This window comes from Schistocerca cancellata, chromosome 8 (genome assembly GCF_023864275.1).
Source record: "Schistocerca cancellata isolate TAMUIC-IGC-003103 chromosome 8, iqSchCanc2.1, whole genome shotgun sequence".
Classification (NCBI taxonomy): domain Eukaryota; kingdom Metazoa; phylum Arthropoda; class Insecta; order Orthoptera; family Acrididae; genus Schistocerca; species Schistocerca cancellata.
Genome location: NC_064633.1, coordinates 119,272,207 through 119,295,860, shown reverse-complemented (window position 1 = coordinate 119,295,860; position 23,654 = coordinate 119,272,207). Strand labels below are relative to the sequence as shown.

The following is a 23,654-nucleotide window of genomic DNA, read 5'->3' as shown; positions in this document are numbered from 1 at the left end:
GATGGTAAATCTTTTTTCGAATTCCAGTCCGTCGCTTTCTTGGGGGATGAGAGCACTCAGCGACAAGCACATTCACTACTGGCCATTAGAATTGCTACACCACGAAGATGACGTGCTACAGACGCGAAATTTAACCCACAGGAAGAACATATTATGATATGCAAATGATTAACTTTTCAGAGCATTCACGCAAGGTTGGAGCCGGTGGCGACACCTACAACGTGCAAACATGAGGAAAGTTTCCAACCGATTTCTCATAGACAAACAGCAGTTGACCGGCGTTGCCTGGTGAAATGTTGTTGTGATGCCTCGTGTAAGGAGGAGAAATGCGTACCATCACGTTTCCGACTTTGATAAAGGTCGGATTTTAGGCAATCGCGCGACTGCGGTTTATCGTATCGCGACAATGCTGCTCGTGTTGGTCGAGATCCAATGACTGTTAGCAGAATATGGAATCGGTGGGTTCAGGAGGGTAATACGGAACGCCGTGCTGGATCCCAACAGCCTCGTATCACTAGCAGTCGAGATGACAGGCATCTTATCCGTATGGCTGTAACGGATCGTGCAGCCACCTCTCGATCCCTCAGTCAACAGATGGGGACGTTTGCAAGACAAAAACCATCTGCACGAACTGTTCGACGACGTTTGGAGCAGCACGGACTATCAGCTCGGAGACCATGGCTGCGGTTACCCTTGACGCTACATGACAGACAGGAGCGCCTACGATGGTGTACTCAACGACAAACGTCGTTTTTTCGGATCAATCTAGGTTGTGTTTACAGCATCATGATGGTTGCATCCGTGTTTGGCGACATCGCGGTGAACGCACATTGGAAGCGTGTATTCGTCATCGCCATACTGGCGTATCACCCGAAGTGATGATGTGGGGTGCCATTGGTTACACGTCTCGGTGACCTCTTGTTCGCATTGACGGCACTTTTAACAGTGGACGTTACATTTCAGATGTGTTACGACCCGTGACTCTACCCTTCATTCAATCGCTGCGAATCCGTACATTTCGGCAGGATAATGCACGACTGCATGTTGCTGGTCCTGTACGGGCCTTTCTGGATATAGAAAATGTTCGACTGATGGCCTGGCCAGCACATTCTCCAGATCTCTCTCCAATTGAAAACGTCTGGTTAATGGCGGCCGAGCAACTGGCTCGTCACAATACGCCAGTCACTACTCTTGATGAACTGTGGTATCGTGTTGAAGCTGCATGGGCAGCTGTACCTGTAAACACCGTCCAAGCTCTGTTTGACTCAATGTCCAGGCGTATCAAGGCCGTTATTATGGCCAAAGATGGTTGTTCTGGGTACTGATTTCTCAGGATCTGTGCACCCGGGAGCATACAGACTGGATCGTTTTCCAATGGAAACGTGTCACTTCGTGTGATGAATCAAGTTTGTTGTCACATCAGGTCGATGATCGTGTCCGGGTACGCATTCATCCTGGCGAATGGCTGCTCGAAAATTGCATCGCCCCTCGGATGCAGGTCGATGGAGACAGTATTATGCTACGGAGACGTTCGCCTGTTCTTCCATAAGAATTGTGCTAGTAATCGAAAGTACCCCAACTGTGGGACACGTGAACATTGTTGCGAACCATCTCCATCGCTTCATGCTTGATTTCTTCTCCGACGGCGATGGTATCTCAGCAGAATAATTCTACGTGTCTCTAGGCCAGAAACGTGCTACAATCTTTTAAAAAGCTTGGTGGTAAAACAATCATGTCTTGGCCACCAGATTCTCCCGATTTGAACCAGATGGAATGCCACCTTCACGCCAGTAAACCACCTGAACATAATTCATGGTACGTAATGAGTAATTTACGAGTAATTTTCTCTTGAGACATACCAAGGGCTTGTGGAATTCGTGCATGTAGAACCGCTACTGTATTGCTTTCCAAAAGGTGAGCCTCACTGTACCCCACAGAGGTCATAATTGGTCAGACAGACGATGCTCATTCCGATTTAGACTTACAGTCTGTTGCTTGTGTGGCGTATGAGAATAATGAGCGACATGTACACAGAAATGCTCTCAGTGCACTGATGTATTTACTTCGTCTGTGCAAAAATGTTCAAATGTGTGTGAAATCTTATGGGAGGTCATCAGTCCCTAAGCTTACACACTACTTAACCTAAATCATCCTAAGGACAAACACACACCCATGCCCGAGGGAGGACTCGAACCTCCGCCGGGACCAGCCGCACAGTCCATGACTGCAGCGCCTGCCTCGGCTAATCCCGCGCCGCTCCTCTATGCAAGCGACATTAAATATGAGCTACGTGCTTCACATTTAGCAGGGATTTCAACACAATCCTGCAAATGCCTTTACTTTAACGTCATCTCATTCGGTTTTGCTACATGCAGCGAGGGGATATGATGCTGATGCATACGTCGGTAATATCGCCGACGTCCTAGATAACTATTAGTATCGGCACTACGTTTCACCCTTTCAACGTTGTCCTCAACATACCAGATCAGTATATTCACACATCGCAGGCACCAACACTAAATACACTGAAGCGCTAAAGAAACTAAAACAGGCAGAATACGGCACCGCGGTCGGCAACGCCTATATAAAACAGCAAGTGTCTGGCTACAATAGCAGGATATCAAGATTTAAGTGTCATATTCGGCGCACGAGCGATGGGACCCAGCATCTCGAGTTAGCGATGAAGTGGGGATATCTCCGTACGCCGGCCGGTGTGGCCGTGCGGTTCTAAGCGCTTCAGTTTGGAACCGCGTGACCGCTACGGTCGCAGGTTCGAATCCTGCCTCGGGCATGGATGTGTGTGATGTCCTTAGGTTAGTTAGGTTTAAGTAGTTCTAAGTTCTAGGGGACTGATGAGTTCCGTAGTTAAGTCCCATAGTGCTCAGAGGCATTTGAACCATTTTTGAACCTTCACCACTATGGGGACTAACCTACTGTTATACATTGTGCATGTTGTTTATGATGATTGAATTATATCTACCTCTACAACGTTAGACTAGGGTACTACTTTTGGTATGTGACTGTGATTAGTCTACCTGCAGCGTTACAGGTGTGTCAGTAGAAACAACCTAATTTTCCAGAATGAGATTTTGACTCTGCAGCGGAGTGTGCGCTGATATGAAACTCCCTGGCAGATTAAAACTGTGTGCCGGACCGAGACTCGAACTCAGGACCTTTGCCTTTCGCGGGCAAGTGCTCTACCAACTGAGCTACCCAAGCAGGACTCACGCCCCGTCCTCACAGCTTTACTTCTGCCAGTATCTCGTCTCCTACCTTCCAAACTTTACAGAAGCTCTCCTGCGAACCCTGCAGAACTAGCACTCCTGAAAGAAAGGATATTGCGGAGACATGGCTTAGCCACAGCCTGGGGTATGTTTCCAGAATGAGATTTTCACTCTGCAGCGGAGTGTGCGCTGATATGAAACTCCCTGGCAGATTAAAATTGTGTGCCGGACCGAGAGTCGAACTCGGGACGTTTGCCTTTCACGTCCCCGAGGTCGAGTCTCGGTCCGGCACACAGTTTTAATCTGCCAGGAAGTTTCAAACCTAATTTTGCTGGCCTTTCCCACCGAGCTAACCCCAGTGAGAGAGCCCCTGGCACTGGGCTGGCCGATGACCTTTTCGCTGCAGTTCTATACTAGTCTTTCTATACTAGTCTGTCTATACTAGTCTTCTATACTAGTCTCTACGACGCTGCTCGTTTGCGTACCCATATTTACTGGGTTGTTTCTACTTTTACTATAGTCCACTTTCACTTCTGTCATCTTCCACTGTATTATGATACATGCCGAATACGCAGGCCACCAAAAAATATACCTTTATTTGGGAGGCTCATACCGTGCAACAAGCGACACGGGAAGTAAACAGTTATAAAGCAGCCATAGTTTCTATCCAGCGATGTGTTTAATCTGTAAGAAGTAAGGACGGCCGAAATTGCCCTTGACAGCTCTCGAGCCGCACAAAGTTAGTTAGACGCCGCCTCTGCAGCAGCGCTTTTATTTGCGATGAAAGCGGAGTGGGTCGCTCCTTTTCGGGAGGCGCCGCTCGGAAGAGAGCGCCGTGCGCCCTGCGGTCGCCCGCGGCTGCCAACTGCCTGCCTGCCAATGCAGTTTCCGCGCCCTTTGGTGTGGCTGGCTGCTGCGCGCTGGGCCCGGCCCTTTGAGGACCCGCCTGCAGAGTGGGGAGGCCGTCCTCACGCAGGTGCCAAGGCGCCGCTCCGCCTCACAACGCGCCCAAATCGATCAATAATAACTGCCGCTACCGCCGCGCGGCCGTCGCCCGCCTGCAGAGACAAAGCTGATTGCGGAGACGTGACTTACACGGCGCGCCACTCCGGTTCAAAGGCCTGCTCGCGCCCTACGAGAACTGACGCAATCGCTGCTTGCTTCCGACTTCGTCTTTGGAGACCCGGTCCACATGCAGTTGTTTCCCTCCTCTGGAGAAAAAGTCACCCTCTTCACCGTCACAGCCACACTTCGCTTCGCTCCCAGTAGTCCAATAACTTCTAGTTTTCACACTGATACGACCGGCGGACGTCAAGTTTTAACTGTCACTTCATAAAGTGAGGTTACGTTTTTTTAATGTTTTGTTTGCTTCCAGTTTTAGGTCTACGGTTATGCTACACACTGAAGCTTCCGCGCCTTTGTACAGTATGACGCCTCTAGAAGAGTCGCGCCTCGGTGATTTCTTTATGTTCCTGAGTTGGTGACATGGACTTGCAGGCAAACATGAATTAGTTACGAAACTTTTTTCTTCAGAGTGATAGTAAAAACTTGGCACTCTAAAGCGGCCACTTCCAGTCCTCTGAGAGGCTCGTCCTCTCCCCATCGAGTCCTCCTCGTGGACTGACGACCGGTATGGCGGCCATCCTGTATATGGTTTGTAGGTTGTTTACCACATCCCTCTAGGTAAACACCGGGTTGGTGTCAACACCACGCCTCCGTTCTCAGTTATAAGAATTGCAACACCTTGAGAAACTGTCACCACTGATGATGTGAAATACATTACACGCAGATAGAAGGGGGACAAGGATTCCTCCCCCACTGGGGGGGGGGGGAGGGGGGGTACCTGCCATTAGCTTCGAAATGCCTTTGAGAATGGCGACCCCATTATAATAATAGCCTATGTGGCGTGGTTAGTTCTCTGCGAACTTCGGTGTCATACTAGTCGCAACAATATTGCCCATGTACAATATGTTACAAAACCATGCTCACGAACTGCGAGGGGTTATAGAGGATATATTGAGAAAGAAATTGAGGACAGGAACCCATGTCCAGGAACGTCATCCAACGACGCTGCAGGGCGTTGCCGCAACGCAACAGAGAATCGCATTCATAGAAGGCAAGGCCTGTCTGCAGAGCAGCTAGCTCTATCTTCACCAGTGTCGATCGTGGCAATCAGTCACGATCACTGAATAAAAAGCAACATAGCGAGACGTGCCGTCTATGTTCCTTCAGCGTAAAAAGCCACGTTTCCTTCCTGTCGAATGGGTGGCCAAGCAGCAGGCGCTTCGTAGCGCCGTTGGACGACGTTTCCGAACACGGGTTCCTACTCTTAATCTGTTCCGCAAGACACCCTCTGCAACCCCTTCAAGTCTGTCGGTATCGTTTCGTAACATCCTGTTTAATGCACTGGCCAGTAAGGACGGAAGTTGAAACTTGATGATTACCTTCGTTCCATCCTGTTCCTTTTCTCATCTTTTGCAACATGAATCTATTGTATTGAAATTGCAAAAGTTGACGTGCTACATGTTTACAGAAAATCAGTAAATTGTTGTACAACAAATTTTAATATCTGTCTAGGATGCTTACAGGGTGTTTCACAATTACTATTACAGTGTTCTAGGGGCTGTTGAGCGGACTTAGTAGATATAGCTTACCCATGTCTGGAAATGTACCATTTGGATATAAAATAAGATTGGCGATCAGATCACTTTCAAATCTCCCGCTTATCGGGACGTACACAAGCTGAGAGGAGGGTGCAGTTGTCAGTTCCTTTTTTAATTATGACACCACATACCATTTGCGGCAGACCACAACAACGGCTGCGAGAAACTGGTATGTTCGCAGTGTGACTGTGGCGCTCCAAGGACGCACAGCATTCTTGACTTTGAGGACGACGTCCTTTAGTCACGTAGGAAAGAACACGACGGCGAGTGTCAGAAAGAAGCGGGAGTGTTCCGATCTTTATTTCTATCCAAACAGTCTATTTCGGATATGGATTCCATATCAAAACTATATCTACTAAGCTCCCTCTACAACACCTAGAGGCATGTTGAAGGAATTGTGAAACATCCTTTAAAATATTTTTAATGACGTGACCGGTTTCCATTCTGTGGTAATATCTTCAGATCTATAGAGATAAGAAAAATAACGAACACTTAGCCTAAGATATACAGTGCTGCACCTACATCACATCTACAAGCAAATGTATCAGAACATACCTGATTGTTTCTGCTACAGGAGTATCCATCTGGTTCTATTTACGTAGTGTTACAAAACTATATCCACATGGTTCGAGGGGTTGTAGAGGGTGTCTTAAGCAACAAATTGGGGATAGGAACCCATGTCCGGTAACGTCAGCCTACGACGACAAGAGCATCGAACTCACAGGTGCCGGCGCCTGCCGCTAGGCTACCCCTTTGGCAGCAAACGTGACATCGTACGCTGACGGACCGCAGGCAGAACGTCTCTCAACGTTGTTTGTTACTTGGTGATCGCGACTAGATCCCACGAACGCCAGTGGACAATCTGGAGCTAGCTGCTGCGCATACAGGCCTTGTCTCCTACGCATGCGATGCTCTGTTGCCTTGATGGATGACGGTTTCGGACACTGGTTAACATTCGCAGTTTATTTTTCTCCTGGGAATGTTCTAAATTCTTCAATGTTTTTCGGTGCACAGGAGAAAAATAGACTGCGGGTGGAAACTCGTATCCCAGACTATCATCCACCGAGGCAGCGGAGTATCACATTCAAAGGAGACAAGGCGTGTCTACGTAGCAACTGAGTGCGTCTTCTCAATGGCGATCGTGGGATTCAGTAGCGATTACTGAACAACAAACAACATTGCGAGACGTTCCAGCGTACAAGGTCATATTTGCTGCCAGAGGGGTGTCCTAGTGGCAAGTGCCGGCGCCTGTAACTTTGACGCTCTGCAGTGTTGCTTCTGGACTCGTGTTCCTATCCGCAATTTGTTCCTCAAGAAACCCTCTACAAACTTCGAAGTTTGTGGGTATCGTTTTCTAACAGACTGTAAATGCGTAGTACACCATATGATCCAAAGTATCCAGACACCCCCAGAAACATACGTTTTTCATATTAGGTGCATTGTACTGCCATCTACTGCCAGGTACTCCATGTCAGCGACCTCAGTAGTCATTAGACATCGTGAGAGAGCAGATGATTGGGTCTCACTTGCGTCATACGTCTGTACGCGAGATTTTCACACTCCCAAACATCCCTAGGTCCACTGTTTCTGATGTGATAGTGAAGTGGAAACGTGAAGGGACACGTACAGCACAAAAGCGTACAGGCAGGCTGACCCTGTCTGCTGACTGACAGAGACCGCCGACAGTTGAAGAGGGTCGTAATGTCAATAGGCAGACATTTATCCAGACCATCAGACAGGAATTCCAGACTGCATCAGGATCCACTGCAAATACTATGTCAGTTAGGCGGGAGGTGAGAAAACTTGGATTTCATGGTCGAGCGGCTGCTCATAAACCACACATCACGCCGGTAAATACCAAACGACGCCTCGCTTGTTGTAAGGAGCGTAAACGCTGGACGATTCAACAGTGGAAAATCATTGTGTGGAGTGACGAATCACGGTACACAACGTGGCGATCCGATGGCAGAGTGTGGGCGTGGCGAATGCCTGATGAACGTCGTCTGCTAGCGTGTAGTGTAAACAGTAAAATTCGGAGGCGGTGGTGTTACGGTGTGATCGTGTTTTTCATGGAGGGGTTTGCACTCCCAGTTGCTTTGCACTACCACACCACAGGCCTACATTGATGTTTTAAGCACCTTCTTGCTTCCCACTGTTGAAGAGCAATATGGGGATGGCGATTGCATCTTTCAACACGATCGAGCCCCTGTTCATAGTGCACGGCCTGTGGCGGAGTGATTACACGGCAATAACATCACTGTAATGGACTGGCCTGCAGAGTCCTGACCTGAATCCTTCATAACACCTTTGGGGTGTTTTGGAACGCCCACTTCATGCCAGGCGTCACCGACCGACTTCGATACCTCTCCTCACTGCAGCACTCCGGGAAGAATGGGCTGCCATTCCCCAAGAATTCTTCCAGCACCTGATTGAACGTATGCCTGCGAGAGTGGAAGCTGTCATCAAGGCTAAGGTTGGGCCAACACTATACTGAATTCCAGCATTACCGATGGAGGGCGCCACGAACTTGTAAGTCATTTTCAGCCAGGTGTCCGGATACTTTTATCACATTGTGTACGTCGTAGAACAATATAGTAATGAGGCAGCTTTCACATTTTTAATATAAGTCCGTAATGCACTGTTCAGTTTTTAAGCAGTCATACTACCTAAAGCAGTTGATCTACGGGTCTCTATACACAACGCGGATGCTACAAAAACACTAAATTGTTCTGAGACGTAACACGTTGAAAGCATACCACTTATTGCAAATTTAAAGCTGGTTATTCATTAATAATCCGAGTTCATCTTGAAATTTACCCCGATATACTGAATAAGATTCTTGATAACGCAATCTTACTGAAAGAGTAGTACTTTGCAGGTGGTGAAACTTTCGTAAGCGCAACAGCGGGTTTTAATATGAAGGATTCAGGCTAAACCAGATTTGTAAGTTGATTACCAAAACGAAACAATGAACTTTCACCGTATAATCTACGTCTTGTAGATTCTGCTTGTGCAGAACACATATGTTTGCCATTTATAACCCATACAGCCCGGAAACCTATTAATCTAAGAGCTAGTGTGGTGGAGAAAGTGAGTTCCGGAGACTCTACTACTGCACGCCTCGAAGTACCGCAGTCACCGTCGAAATGGACAAAACTTACGGAAGACAATAGCATGAGCGTTGCATGAGTACACATGATTGCTCCTGTGCAGTATGTGAGCGGAGCACGTTTTCTTGAACCAATATTGAGGATGCATGTATGTAGCTGAGGGACACGTGGTCGGAATTATAGATTAATGTCAAGTATGCGAAGAGGTAAATTTACGAATTCCAGAAGCAATGTAAACTTAATATAATGGTCAAGAGAGGCGGCAGCATCAGTTACGCTTGATGGTTGATTACACTGGATCATTTTCAAAACCACCGTAGGCTGTTAGTTGTATTATGCGAGATAGCTTTAGTGCACCATGTATTACAGGGTGAGTCTGTGATGATCTTACGAACTTTCAGGTAGAGAAGGGAAAACGTTTCTCGAGAGGAACTAGTGTGAACCAAAACAAGAAGTAAGTCTAATAAGCATGGGCTCTAAGATTCACATCTCAAGAGCTATAAGCATTTTTTTCAGAAGAAGTTTCACAGTAGCGAAGATGAACAAGTGTTCATAGTTCTTTAAAGGCTGCACTGTAAACAGGTAAGACACACTGGTGAACCTCATTATTATTCGCACAAATTAAGCTCACACTCGGCGTAGTGGCTGATGAGAGCGACTGTAAGAGAGTCAACTAAGTTTGTTAGATTAGTATGCTTGCGTATTAAAACTGTTGGTAAATTACGTACGTAGCGTTGGTGATGTGTGTGTCATATTTAAAAGTTGTTTCGTGATATTTGGGGACCTGTGTGTGGAGGAACCCCACACCCACGTCGAACATCTATGTATATGGTCTTGCACAGCACATCCTGCTTCCAGGCACACCTTGTACAAGTTACGTACTTACTACCAGTATTTACATGACCTGTTGTTATACATATAACAACAGGTGCAATATGGAAGCGTAACGATGTTCACCAATGTGTTTTACCTGCTTACTGTTTTTCCTTTTTTTATTATATTATTTCTTTCTATTATATTATATTATATTATTTTTATTATATTCGCCGATACTGGCCACTGATGTTATATACAGGATGATTCCGTGATGATCATTTAGAGATTACAGTGAGGCTGTGGACCCCATCCCCCTATATGAAGATACTAATCCCAGATATACCTCCTCACACATAGAGAATGCCAAGATAATATTATGAAGTTGTAGATTTGCCTTTGTGAGTAAGCGAGAACCGTTATAAATCACTTGAAACTACGATCGCTAAGAGAGGGAGGTGGGGAGGGGGGCCTGAGAAGATTTAACAGAATGACTTATGCAGTGAATTATTGCCTAATGAAGTGCTGCATGTGAAATCCGATTCGTAACGCTGACAGTAAAGTTCTGTTTCTCGTTCTTATATGTCGTAAAATTATAGAGAAATGAGAAGGAGGCATTCGTCGACAGTAACGGAGAGCATTTGCGAAACGCGATGGAATATGGAAAGCGTCACAGCTGTGCAGCGTTTCGTTCCGCGAATCACTCGAAATCTACTCTGCAGGTGTGGGGAGGTGTAGCGCGGCGGCCGACTCACCTGCTACGTTGCATTTTTAAAATTCAAATTCTGGGGAAGTAGCGAACCGCCGCGTAGTAAAGCAGCGCTCGGCGCGGGCTGTTTTAAGGCGCCCATAAAACTCGCGGCCCGGGCGCACGTATCCCGCCCGCCGGACTCCTTTATTTACTTTTCTTCTCCAGTTCGCCCGATTCGGCCGCCGCCGCCGCAGCTCGGGCGCCGTCGGCAAGCTCCACTTGTTTCTCGGTCCGCGGAACAAGTGACGCGCAGTCGTACGCTGGCAGTCGCGGCGCGCGCAACAGTGAGCAGCCGTGCCCGAGCGGCGAGCAACCCTCCGCTCGCCGCGCAGCCCACGTAGTCGGTGTGCGCCATGGAGGAGCCTCCAGCCAGCTGCGCGTAACGTTAGCTGCGAGCGTCACGCGTTACACTCGTCACAGTAACTTCAAAATGCATAGTCCGGCGGCGGCGATCTTCCTGCTCGTTTTCACGGGAGTAATTGTGTCGTTGGCAGCAGTGGCACTTAAGGACCACCACCACCAGCCGCGGGCCTCTGCTGGATCTGGCGGTGGCGGTGGTTGTCGTGGAGGGGACAGCGGGGGTGGCAAGGAGAAAGTACCCCGGAGGACGAGATACCGTACAGGTAAATTTGGGGACTTCGCTTCGTACCAAGATATGCTCTCTGGCTAAACAGCGAATGGCTTAAACTGTGTGGGATAAAAGTGTTTGTACTAATAGAATGTCGTAGTTTGATCTTGTCTTAAGGGCACTTACGAGTCTGCCATCATAATGTTACTAGTTAACGTAATATTCCGTCTTGGACGCTTTTTTGATTTCTTTTTTTTGTCTTTTTTTTGTTCCACTAAGGACTTATGACTTATACATGGAATCTGATGACGTACTTCATATCGACGTTCTTTTAATGCGATTCTGATGATGACTAAGCAAAAAGTCTAAAAAAAAAAAATAGAAAAGTGACCAAGACGGAAATTACACCTCTACATCATTACATTGTTTTCCTGTTAGTTGTAGGTGATGTTCTGTAAGATTACAGAACATTTATCTGTGTGGTGAGTGTACGCATGTTGCAACAATCAGGAAACTTACTTTTTGCTAAAAATACTTAGTAAACGTGCTCTAGAGGTGTTGCGACTGTATCTTATACAGTTCCACAAATATATTGTAACATAAGACGTTTGACAACATAGTGTTGTATTTATATTAGAGCGATAACGACCAGTGTGAATAACTTTTTACTTCGGCAGGAAAAGGGGCTCGCCATGTCACAAAGCCGCTTCCAAAGAGTAAATGATAAGAGTCTTTAAAGTCGCTGAAAAATATGCTTTTTAAACTGGTTTAAGAAAATTTTAACTTAAGAAACTCTGTAACTACATTAGAAGAAAATATATTATTGACAAGACTATTACAGACGTAAACGAACATAAACAAATAACACGAACGGCCTATAAAGATGCCAGAAACTGATTTAGAAGCAGTTTCGCATGTCAGCACGTCTCCGTCATTTAAAGGAGTGTAAAATAAAGATGGAGACTGAATTTCTGAAGAGTATTCATTTGGAAGGTACAAATGGAGTCATACCGAACTGTTAGACGCGAATGATGGAGAAACGATGTGAAATTTGACTACAATAATATTTATTGAAGCTTAAGTACTGTTAATGTGAACTAATTTGTTGTACAATTCACGTCGACTTTTAATTTCTAAACAGACTGCTTACTCCTAGCTGTACTAACATTTATTGCAGAATGAGAGGCAGCATTTTCTCCAACAGCGATAAAGTTACGTATTCTTTCCATACGAAATCCATGGCCCCATAACTGTCGCGATAATGGATAATTTATGAAGTTCACTGCTTTAAACAACTAAATGTATGATTTCATTCAAAGTTATTTGATTATTCGTCATGTTGACGTACAGAAGTCCTTAAAATTTCATAATTACGAGACAAGTTTCAAAATAACGTCTCCGAATAAATTTAATCGTTTTCCGTCTGTCAACATCACCTAAATTTTACAATCACTTGTGCATTGTTATCTGAATATTATTGGTACACAGCGTGAAGAAAAGAGCGCAATTTCGAAAACTAGTCTTACACATTGTTAATAGGCCGTAATATTTTTTTACCAAATCATCTCCACATGTTTTTTGATTTATTGTTTTATTTGTCCTATACAGACAAGAGGCTTGCAGTACCTTCTCACACTGTACTTGGACTGACGCTTAGCAAATACGGATGAAACTTCTGTAATAATTTGTTTTATCGGTATGAAGATTAATTCTCTATTAATACCCACGAAGAAAGTAAAATGTAACACATTATTAAAATGAGGAATACGCATCGATAAGTTAGGTTGTTCCTCAAATAAGGCAGTAAATACTGTGAACGTATTACCCTAGCAGTTCTGTGTGACAGCCAGAGATCCGAATCACTTCCAGTCACGTTCTGCTCTTAGTATTGTTTCTCAGATTTTCTGTCCCCCACTTTGAAGGGAACATGAATGAGGTGATAAAACTAATTCCATTAACTTTCACTGCGCAATTAACAGATCCTATGTTTATGAGTCCCGTACATCAATTGACATAAAATCTCCTTTTTTGAGCACATTCTACATGACCATGAATACAGTTTTTGAAGGAGTAGTACTATTACTAGCGGAAAGCAGCGTATAAGATAATGCGACTTGAGCTTTTCGGTATAACTATTCGACGGCGGTGGTTCCACTGTGCTTTATCGGGTGACCAGACTTATGTTTCGCAGTTGTTCCGTCGCTACATTTAAAACGTTTAGTAATCTTTGCAAATTTCCGACGTAAAAATATCAGATCATGCTAGTTTGCAAAGTTACTGTCAGTCATCTTTTAGGAATGTGGCAGTCTTCTAGGAATGTGTCAGTCTGACATCACTAACTAATTTTTTAACAGTCCTCGGTAAGAATAACTAAAAAGCTGTTGGAAGTTGATGGCACGGAAATGCGTAAAAAAATATATGGATATATTCAAATTAGATATTACTAGCAATGTGCCCCAGCTTCGCAAGAGTAGCGCTAAGTATCGACAGCGGGACGGATTGTCTGGCGAAGTGGCGATAAATTGTATACGCAAACATTCCTTGTGAATCAGTCTATTAGCGAAAACCCTACAGTCCTTAATTAACTTTCATTTTCAGACAGAAAAACGCGGCAGGGGACTTTAATTTATAATATACAGTACAGTCATATAAATGAACCACAGACTGATTTCGACGTCAATATGCAATAACTACTCACTGACGACAGGTGGCTACAATAGCGTAGTATACACCACTGGCCATTAAAATTACTACACCATGAAGATGACGCGCTACAGACGCGAAATTTAACCGACAGGAAGAAGATGCTGTGATGCGCAAATGATTAGCTTTTCAGAGCATTCACACAAGGTTGGCGCCGGTGGCGATACCTACAACGTGCTGACATGAGGAAAATTTCCAACCAATTTCTCATACGCAAACAGCAGTTGACCGGCGTTGCCTGGTGAAACGTTGTTGTGATGCCTCGCGTAAGGAGGAGAAATGCGTACCATCACGTTTCCGACTTTGATAAAGGTCGATTGTAGCGTATGGCGATTGCGGTTTATCGTATCGCGACATTGCTTCTCGAATTGGTCGAGATCCAATGGCTGTTAGCAGAATATGGAATCGGTGGGTCCAGGAGGGTAATACGGAACGAATCCAGGTTCAGTTTACAGCATCATGATCGTCGCATCCGTGTTTGGCGACATTGCGGTGAACGCACATTTGAAGCGCGTATTCGCCATACTGGCGTATCAACCGGCGCGATGGTATGGGGTGCCATTGCTGACACGTCTCGGTCACCTCTTGTTCGCACTGACGGCACTTTGAACAGTGGACGTTACATTTCATATGTGTTACGACCCGGGGCTCTATCCTTCATTCGATCCCTGCGAAACCGTACATTTCAGCAGGATCATGCACGACCGCATGTTGCAGGTCCTGTACGGGCCTTTCTGGATACAGAAAATGTTCGACTGATGCCCTGGCCAGCACATTCTCAAGATCTCTCTCCAATTGAAAACGTCTGGTCAATGGTGGCCGAGCAACTGGCTCGTCACAATACGCCAGTCACTACTCTTGATGAACTGTGGTATCTTGTTGAAGCTGCATGGGCAGCTGTACCTGTACACGACATCCAAGCTCTGTTTGACTGAATGGGCAGGTGTATCAAGGCCGCTATTACGGCCAGAGGTGGTTGTTCTGGGTACTGATTTCTCAGGATATATGCACCCAAATTGCGAGAAACTGTAATCACATGTCAGTTCTGGTATAATATATTTGTGCAATGAATACCCGTGCATTTCTTCTTGGTGTAGCAATTTGAATGGCGAGTAGTGTATAATGGGTGTCGGAGGGACACGGGCAACAATGCAGTTGCTGTCGTATGGCGAAAACGGAGCGATTTATCTGACGTTCAGAAGGACATGATCATTGGTTTTCGGGTCAAGGGTGGAAGCACTTCCGAAACGGCAAAGTTCGTAAACTGTTCGCGAGCCGCCGTGGTTAAGGTATACCGTGCGTGGCACAATTCAAAACTGGCGTCGAGGCAACTGCGGTGTACCGCGGCCCATAGAGGACGGGGGTTAACAATGGCTCCGGAAATTTGTACTGACGAACAGAGGTTCAGCTGTTGAGCAACTGACCGCAGCAACTGACCAACATTGTCTCCTCAATGACCGTTCGGCGAACGTTGCTGCGTATGGGTCTCCGCAGCAGGCACCTGCTTCATTCACCCATGCTGACTGCTTTTCATTGGCAACGAAGACAGGAATTTGCACGCCAATATCGCAACTGGATATCCACTGAGTGGCGACAAGTAGCGTTTCCAGATGATTCACGTTTTACCCCCCATCGGGCAGATGGCCTTTGCCGTGTACGGCCCTGCAACTGTAGTCAAGGCTCCAGCCCTCGGAGGGAGCGGTATGTCTGGAGAATGTTTCCGTGGCATTCCCTGGGTGATGTCGTCATTCTGGAAGGCTCAGTGGGTCAGTATAAGTACGCGTCTATCCTTGGTAACCATGTCCAACCCTGCATGCTGTTTCTTCCTCGGAACGATGGCATCTACCACCGTGACAAAGCAAAGTGTCACTCAGCTCGCAGTGCACGTGTGTGGTTTGAAGAGCACCAGGATGTGGTTTACCGTACTCTCCTGGCCGCTAGGCTCCCAAGATTTAAACCCAAGCGACAATCTGTGGGACCATCTCCGTCGGGCAGTTCCTCAACCGGGAATCCTAGCGCATGGCTCCACATCCCTGTTAGTATCTTCGAGAATCTCACTGAGTATCTTCCTGCACGTCTGCGCTACAAAAGGTGGCTATTCAGGCTTCTGACAAATGACACATTCATATGACTGGACCGTTTATGTATAGATTCTGGTCAAGTTCCGCCGCATTCGGAAGATAGGGCGGCTGTTTGCTTTACTGCTTTTCCCGCCAGATACCGCCTCCTCTGTAGATGATTAGCTCACAGCGAAAAAAATGGTTCAAACAGCTCTGAGCACTATGGGACTTAACATCTGAGGTCTTCAGTCCCCTAGACTTAGAACTACTTAAACCTAACTAACCTAAGGACATCACACACATCCATGCCCGAGGCAGGATTCGAACTTGCGACCGTAGCGGTCGCGCGGTTCCAGGCTGAAGCGCCTAGAACCTCTCGGCCACAGCGGCCGGTAGCTCATAGCGCCCAGCGTTGCTACGCGATGTCACTCCTAACGCGAATTAAATATGGAACAAATGGCACTGAATATAATACACACTTCTCATTACTATAACTGTAAATTATATACACAGACCTTCCCGTGCGGTAGCGTTCTCGCTTCCCACGCCCGGGTTCCCGGGTTCGATTCCCGGCGGGGTCAGGGATTTTCTCTGCCTCGTGATGGCTGGGTGTTGTGTGCTGTCCTTAGGTTAGTTAGGTTTAAGTAGTTCTAAGTTCTAGGGGACTGATGACCATAGATGTTAAGTCCCATAGTGCTCAGAGCCATTACACAGACCTTCCTCTAGAATCAGTCTGTCTACTAGTGAAAACCTTATGAAAAGTCCTACAGTCGTGCCTGAGATCAGTATTGACACGTACACATAACACCGCGGTGTGGAGGTTTAATTTAGTAATATGTATAGACGACACAGTATATAGCGGAAGTATACCGCCAGAAGGAGACCTTGAATCACGATGTTAGCGTACACATGAGTTTCCACTTTTATGTCATTGCCTGCGAGATGCCTCATTTGGTGGGTCCTGCTGTAAGGCAACTGTGAGTAGTGGGTCTGATGACGGACGGAGGAGAAAAAAAGGAAGAAATTATTGTGGAGATGGCGACTAGAAAAGCTAGGGCAGTGTATGATGGAGCATGAGAAAATAAAGAGATCGATTGACATGAGCCGGCCGCGGTGGTCTAGCGGTTCTGGCGCTGCAGTCCGGATCCGCGGGACTGCTACGGTCGCAGGTTCGAATCCTGCCTCGGGCATGTGTGTGTGTGATGTCCTTAGGTTAGTTAGGTTTAAGTAGTTCTAAGTTCTAGGGGACTTATGACCTAAGATGTTGAGCCCCATAGTGCTCAGAGCCATTTGAACCATTTTTGATTCACATGAACAAAGTAGTGGACAATAGTTTAATCATACTTGATACTATGTCGTCAGTAATAAAGTTTACGCATTGGGAGTGACATTATTCCTATGATTGCCATAAGGCGTAATGAAATGAAGCTCGAAAAAAAAAAACTACACCCATAACTCTCGTTAAGAAATGAGTGTGGTTTTGAAAGTGATGCCCTTTCTTTACTATTCGTGGCCGATGGGAACAAAAACGTCGTATGGCAATGGCATCGCGCTATGATTCTCATACGTAGACACGCACGAAGTGTGAACACTGAAGCTCATTAAAAACCGTACCCGTCTTTGCCGTCAAGCAATGGGTACCGCTTTTAATGAGTTTCGCTCTGTTCTCATTTTGTTCCTGGCGATAGGAAAAATCAGTCGTGGCTGTGATGCCACATGATGGTTCAAATGGCTCTGAGCACTATGCGACTTAACTTCTGAGGTCATCAGTCGCCTAGAACTTAGAACTACTTAAACCTAACTAACCTAAGGACATCCCACATATCCATGCCCGAGGCAGGATTCGAACCTGCGACCGTAGCGGTCGCGCCGTTCCAGACTGTAGCGCCTAGAACCGCTCGACCACCCTGGCCGGCGATGCCACATGATCTTTCGTTGTTTACCATTGTAATAGGACCCCGCAGATTACATTCTTTTATTGACGCTTTGTATTATCTATGAACGTTTTCCAAATCTGAAGTTTTATGTTACCTAATGATCTGTGCGGCAGAAACTCGCAGTAAACTTGTAAGTTACAAGTAAGCTCACAATAAAATAGTTTCATTGAAAGCTACATAAGGATGTAAAGAACTTCCTGCACGCATTGTGAAGATTATAGTAGTAGTCACCAGAAATAGAACATTATTTTAGGACTAACTTTAATTTTGTAATAACTATTTCCTTAAAACCTGAGTATATTTTACAGATATGAATAAAAGTACCCACAGGTGATGTGATAAATGTGCCGAAACATATTTGGGCACTAAAAATATTGTTGTATGTGCAACTGGCGGATCTGAACTTTTATAACGAAAAAATATTGTTGAACCAGCAGCCTACCCCAGTGAATATGAGGTGCATCAAATATTTACAAACTGCGTGGCACTGCCTATTTAAAAGTTACAAAAGAATCCGATTATAGTGTTTATCTTGAGCCAGTGTAGCCAAAAGTCCATTCATCCTCACGAAACTGCTCAATCTCTGTGATGATCATTTAGTGGCTTTGAAACTTCCCCTTAGAAAAATTAATGAATTACTGTGCTGATAAACCTCTTACATTATTTGCTTTTCAAACAGCTGAGCAAAACTGAACGTACTCAGACATTATTCTCTTTGCTTATTTTGATCAACACTAAACTGACACACAATATTTTTAGCGCAATGCAATCTGACTTTCAAAAATCCCTACAAAAGAATGGCTCTGACTAACATTAACCTATACCTTTCACAAATCACTTACCTCACAAAAATCTTCGTTACTCGAACTACTGCAATACAGCGAGCGCCACTACTGCCAGCTAAATAAAAGATTCAAACCACTGAAGGCACTTACTACTGATAGGCATAGTTAGCAAAGAAAAGATTTTGATAGAGAACAAACAATGTATTTACCTTAATAGTGTTCAAAGGTCATAATATATATAGCAGTTCATGACATCCAGTGTTACACATTTAATGTCTCTGATCGACACACGTCCAGATCATCCGCTCTCAAAATTCCGCCATCGCTCTCCCCACATCTACCACTGCTGGCGGCTCACCTCCAACTGCGCAACGCTACGCGCTGTTCACATCCAGCTGTCCAACACTACAATGGCAGACAACAATGCAAACTAGCCACAGACTGCACACAGCAGAGCCAGTGATTTTCATACAGAGCGCTACGTGGCGTTACCAATAAGAAAACCTAAACAGCCTACTTACAGCTTCATACGGACATTAGCAGCTAATAAACACACCTACAGGGAAAGTAAGAATGAGGTCTGAATGGGATTACGCCAAAAGGTTTTAAACACTTGCGGCAGATGTAGAGAGTTGATCAGTTGCTAGTTTTTGATGACACTGTGTGTTCACAGCTGAGCAGTAAGCACTACACGGGTGAACGGATGCCGATAGATGCAAACACTGGGAGTCTTGTGGTCAATCACCGTCTGCTCTGCTAGCGGATGGAATGGTGGTCGTGGGGGGAGGGGGGGGGGGAGGGTTGCTGGCGCTAGAGTAGAGCCGCGCGCACAAACTACGACGAGCACCAATTACGCTAAGAGCGTCCGGTGCGGCGGCCGGCCGCTGCTGGCCGCTGCCGTATCGACCGATAAGCGCGCACCGCCGCCGCGCTCTCCTAGTCTGCCCGACGTGTTGCGCGCCGCAGGGGAGACCCGAGCGACGAGGCTGTCTTCGGGAGTGCAGCAGACACCTGCACTGGCGACGTAATGTGCAACAGGGGAATGTTTACAAAATGTCGAAGTTGGGAGTTAAACCACCGATGTCAAAGACGAACTGGTTTGGGCTATCTTTGGAAACCGCATACAGTCTTATAGGTAGCGAGGGAAATACAATCGGTAACAACTATAGCAGCGAGGTAGTACAGAATGAGGTACAGCACCCACTTCAGGCAACACCAAGTGCCATAATTCAGAAGAGTATGCTCGTCACATACAAAGAAGAACGACGGATGCCACTACGTTCGTTGCCTACACGTTCACCTGTCACGTTACTCATGGAACATGTTTGGGATATAGCTGTTCGATAGCTTTTTCGTCACAGCATGGACTATTGCGTGAACCATATAACAGAGATTTCTTGGGAACATATCCAGTTTCTCTTTGATGTAACTTTCTTTCGAAGAACGGCCAGCCTTGCGTGTCTTAGGAACTGTTGTTACATGTGAAGTAACACAAGTACACTACTGGCCATTAAAATTGATACACCAAGAAGAAATGCAGATGATAAACAGGTATTCATTGGGCAAATATATTATACTAGAACTGACATGTGATTACATTTTCACGCAATTTGGGTGCAGAACCGGAGAAATCAGTACCCAGAACAAACACCACTGGCCGTAATAACGACCTTGATACGCATTGTGTCAAACAAAGCTTGGATGGCATGTACAGGTAGAGCTGCCCATGCAGCTTCAACACGATACCACAGTTCATCAAATGTAGTGACTGGCGTATTGTGACGAGCCAGTTTCTCGGCCACCATTGACCAGATGTTTTCAATTGGTGAGGGAACTGGAGAATGTGCTGGCCAGGGCAGCAGTCGAACATTTTCTGTATCCAGAAAGGCCCGTACAGGACCTGCAACATGCAGTCGTGCATTATCCTGCTGAAATTTTGGGTTTCGCAAGGATCGAATGAAGGATAGAGCCACGGGTCGTAACACATCTGAAATGCGAACAAGAGGTGACCGAGACGTGTAACCAATGGCACCTCATACTATCACGCCGGGTGATACTCCAGTATGGCGATGACGAATACACGCTTCCAATGCACGTTCACCGCGATGTCGCCAAACACGGATGCGACCATCATGATGCTGTAAACAGATCCTGGATTCATTCGAAAAAATGACGTTTTGCCATTCGTGCACCCAGGTTCGTCGTAGAGTGCACCATCGCAGGCGCTCCCCTCTGTGATGCAGGGTCAAGGGTAACCGCAGCCATGGTCTCCGAGCTGATAGTCCATGCTGCTGGAAACGTCGTCGAACTGTTCGTGCAGATAGTTGTTGTTTTGCAAACGTCCCCATCTGTTGACTCAGGGATCGAGATGTGGCTGCACGATCCGTTACAGCCATGCGAATAAGATGCCTGTCATCTCGACTGGTAGTGATACGAGGCCGTTGGGATCCAGCACGGCGTTCCACATTACCCTCCTGAACACACCGATTCCATATTCTGCTAACATTCATTGGATCTCGACCAACGCGAGCAGCAATGTTGCGATACGATAATCCGCAATCGCGATAGGTGACAATCCGACCTTTATCAAAGTCGTAAACGTGACGGTACGCATTTCTCCTGCTTTCGCGAGGCATAACAACAACTTTTCACTAGGCAACGCCGGTCAACTGCTGTTTGTGTATGAGAAGTCGGTTGGAAACTTTCCTCATGTCAGCACGTTGTAGGTGTCATCACCGGCGCCAACCTTGTGTGAATGCTCTGAAAGGCTAATCATTTGCATATCACAGCGTCTTCTTCCTGTCGGTTAAATTTCTCGTCTGTAGCACGTCATCTTCGTGGTGTAGCAATTTTAATGACCAGTAGTGTATTAATTACGCGTCGCCAGTACAGATTCACTTCTGGTAGTACATCTCTCCGACCTTCCAAACTTCGCACACATGTTCTCCTGCATTCCTTGTTGGGTTAACACGACGCTGCGCAATGGAAGATTCGTACTAGAATATAAGTCTTGGTAGTTGGTCAATATTAGCTACCCGCCCTGGCTTCGCACATATACGAGTAGCACAGAATCAGCTACAGCGAGCCAAATTATCTGGTGTAACGATAGGGTGATTTTGTTTAGATGCCACTGCGTACAGTTCTGGATAAACGTCAGAGATCAATATTGGCCAACTGAACATCATCATTTTCACATAACTTAAAACGATATACTCAGCGTGTATCAGGAAAGTTCTCAGGAGACACAAATAGTATTTGTTCCGTATTTAATTGGGGTTTGGAGTGACACCTCATAGCAATGACGTGAGCTGCGAGCTATTGCACTGTCCATTCCGCCTGACTGCAGCGACAGTTCTGTCCGAGATACGAGTATAGCCACTTACTAGCCAGTGAATGCCTGGCTTGAGCTACATTTGAGAACATTCCGTTCTGATCAGTTTAATATCTGATACTTCCCGCACTGCCGACGGTTTAGAAAGTCGGCGGTAGTCCGAACTGACATCCTGGCAGCGGTAGCTCGTGCCGACGTTTCGCTGTAGTCGGGCGGTTTACACCTACCATTGGGAGACGGTAATGGTATCGTTTTCACTTCATTATAGTTCTTCCTCTTTGAACGAAATATTTATAAATTGTATGCATAAATATTCCTCGTGAATTAGTGTATCTATTACTGACAACCGTATCAAAACTCCTACAATAGGTCCTGAGGTTATACCAATATATAGCCAATTGCGACGGGGGACTTTTGTAAAAGTGTGAATTAAAGATAGATAAAAGAGAAAGCTACAGGAATGCAGCCAGGTAACGTCCTCAATAACCACTGATATTTCGAGAGGTGTACACCCCCGTCGTTTTCGAGGCATAAATGAAACGAGGGAATTAACCGCTTGCACTCTCGTACTTAAGTGAACATTCGATAAGCCACAATAAGGTCTTGTTTCACATGGTTGCTAAACAATTCCTCGCAAAGTGGCTGGAGGCAATCCCACAACACTTTGGTAGCTGACTACACGATTCTTACTATGGTCGTGAATGTCTGAGACATGTATCGAAAACTTCTTCTGGTTTATAGGAACTTGTAATAATTCTTGTTTCACCAGTTGTCAATGACCTTAAAAAAGGTTACGTTATTCCATTGACAAAAGTCTATAATAACTTCTATATCGCGCTAGATACGGAAGTTACGCTCAGTAACCATACTGCAACCTACTCCCCTCTTTGTGTACAACCATTTGCCAAAATGGTGTTCCGATATCTCAGATTATTTACGAGATACAAGGGTGTTATGAATATTTCGTTCTCGCTTTATCGGATGGGTGTGTAAGGGGAACGGACTGCGCTATATACGATCCATTTTCTCTAGAATGGAGTTAGGTATAGATTCCATCCCAAGTTTAAAGAATAGTTCAGTAGGTTGAACACATTTGGTACTCAGACTTAACGTGCACCAAAAGCAAATTCTTAGCAACTTTTCATTGCAGACTTATTCGATTTTCTTGCAGTAGCTTGCTTAATTTTGAAATATCACAACTTTCTTTCTTCTTTCTTTTGCTGGTGCCTTGTCTCGCGGTTCCGCAGGGTCGGCACGGTTAGGAACGGATTTGGCAAGGTTGGGTGGTCGGATGCCCTTCTTGCCGCCACCCCGTACCCCCCTGGGACGGAATTAGTGTACCCCAGCTGTCTGCATTTAGTGTAATCCATGGAATGGTGCTAACGTGTTCAGATGTCTGCGAGTCGTGTAACTGAGGCGGAACTTGGGGACCAGCACGGTATTCACCGAGCGGGATGTGGAAAACCACCTAAAAACCACATCCAGGCTGGCCGACACACCGGCCGACGCCGGCAATCCGCCGGGCGGTTTCGATCCGGGGCCGGCGCGCCTACCCGACTCCAGGAAGCAGCGCCTTAGCGCTCTCGGCTAATCTGGCGCGTTTTGAAATATCACAACTATGAGGAATAAATAATAGATAAGCAATTTATCATGAAGGTGACGAATAAAGTTACGAGATGCATGCGAATCAAATTTTTTGCCGAGTAGTT

At 46.0% G+C, this 23,654-nt stretch overlaps 1 protein-coding gene across 3 annotated transcripts in view; it reads left to right on the top strand.

Moving 5' to 3' along the window:
* The window catches only part of LOC126094458 (semaphorin-2A-like), an 816,626-nt gene that overhangs the window by 443,386 nt on the left and 349,586 nt on the right, over positions 1-23,654 (top strand). For 2 of the 3 annotated variants that reach the window (XM_049908839.1, XM_049908838.1), the window contains exon 1: positions 10,826-11,184. The exons of the other annotated variant lie outside the window; for it this stretch is intronic. In XM_049908839.1, the coding sequence (XP_049764796.1) occupies positions 10,992-11,184 (193 nt within the window). In that variant the 5' untranslated portion in view covers positions 10,826-10,991. Of the gene's footprint in view, positions 1-10,825; positions 11,185-23,654 lie in introns of those variants that run through there. 3 annotated transcript variants of the gene reach the window in all.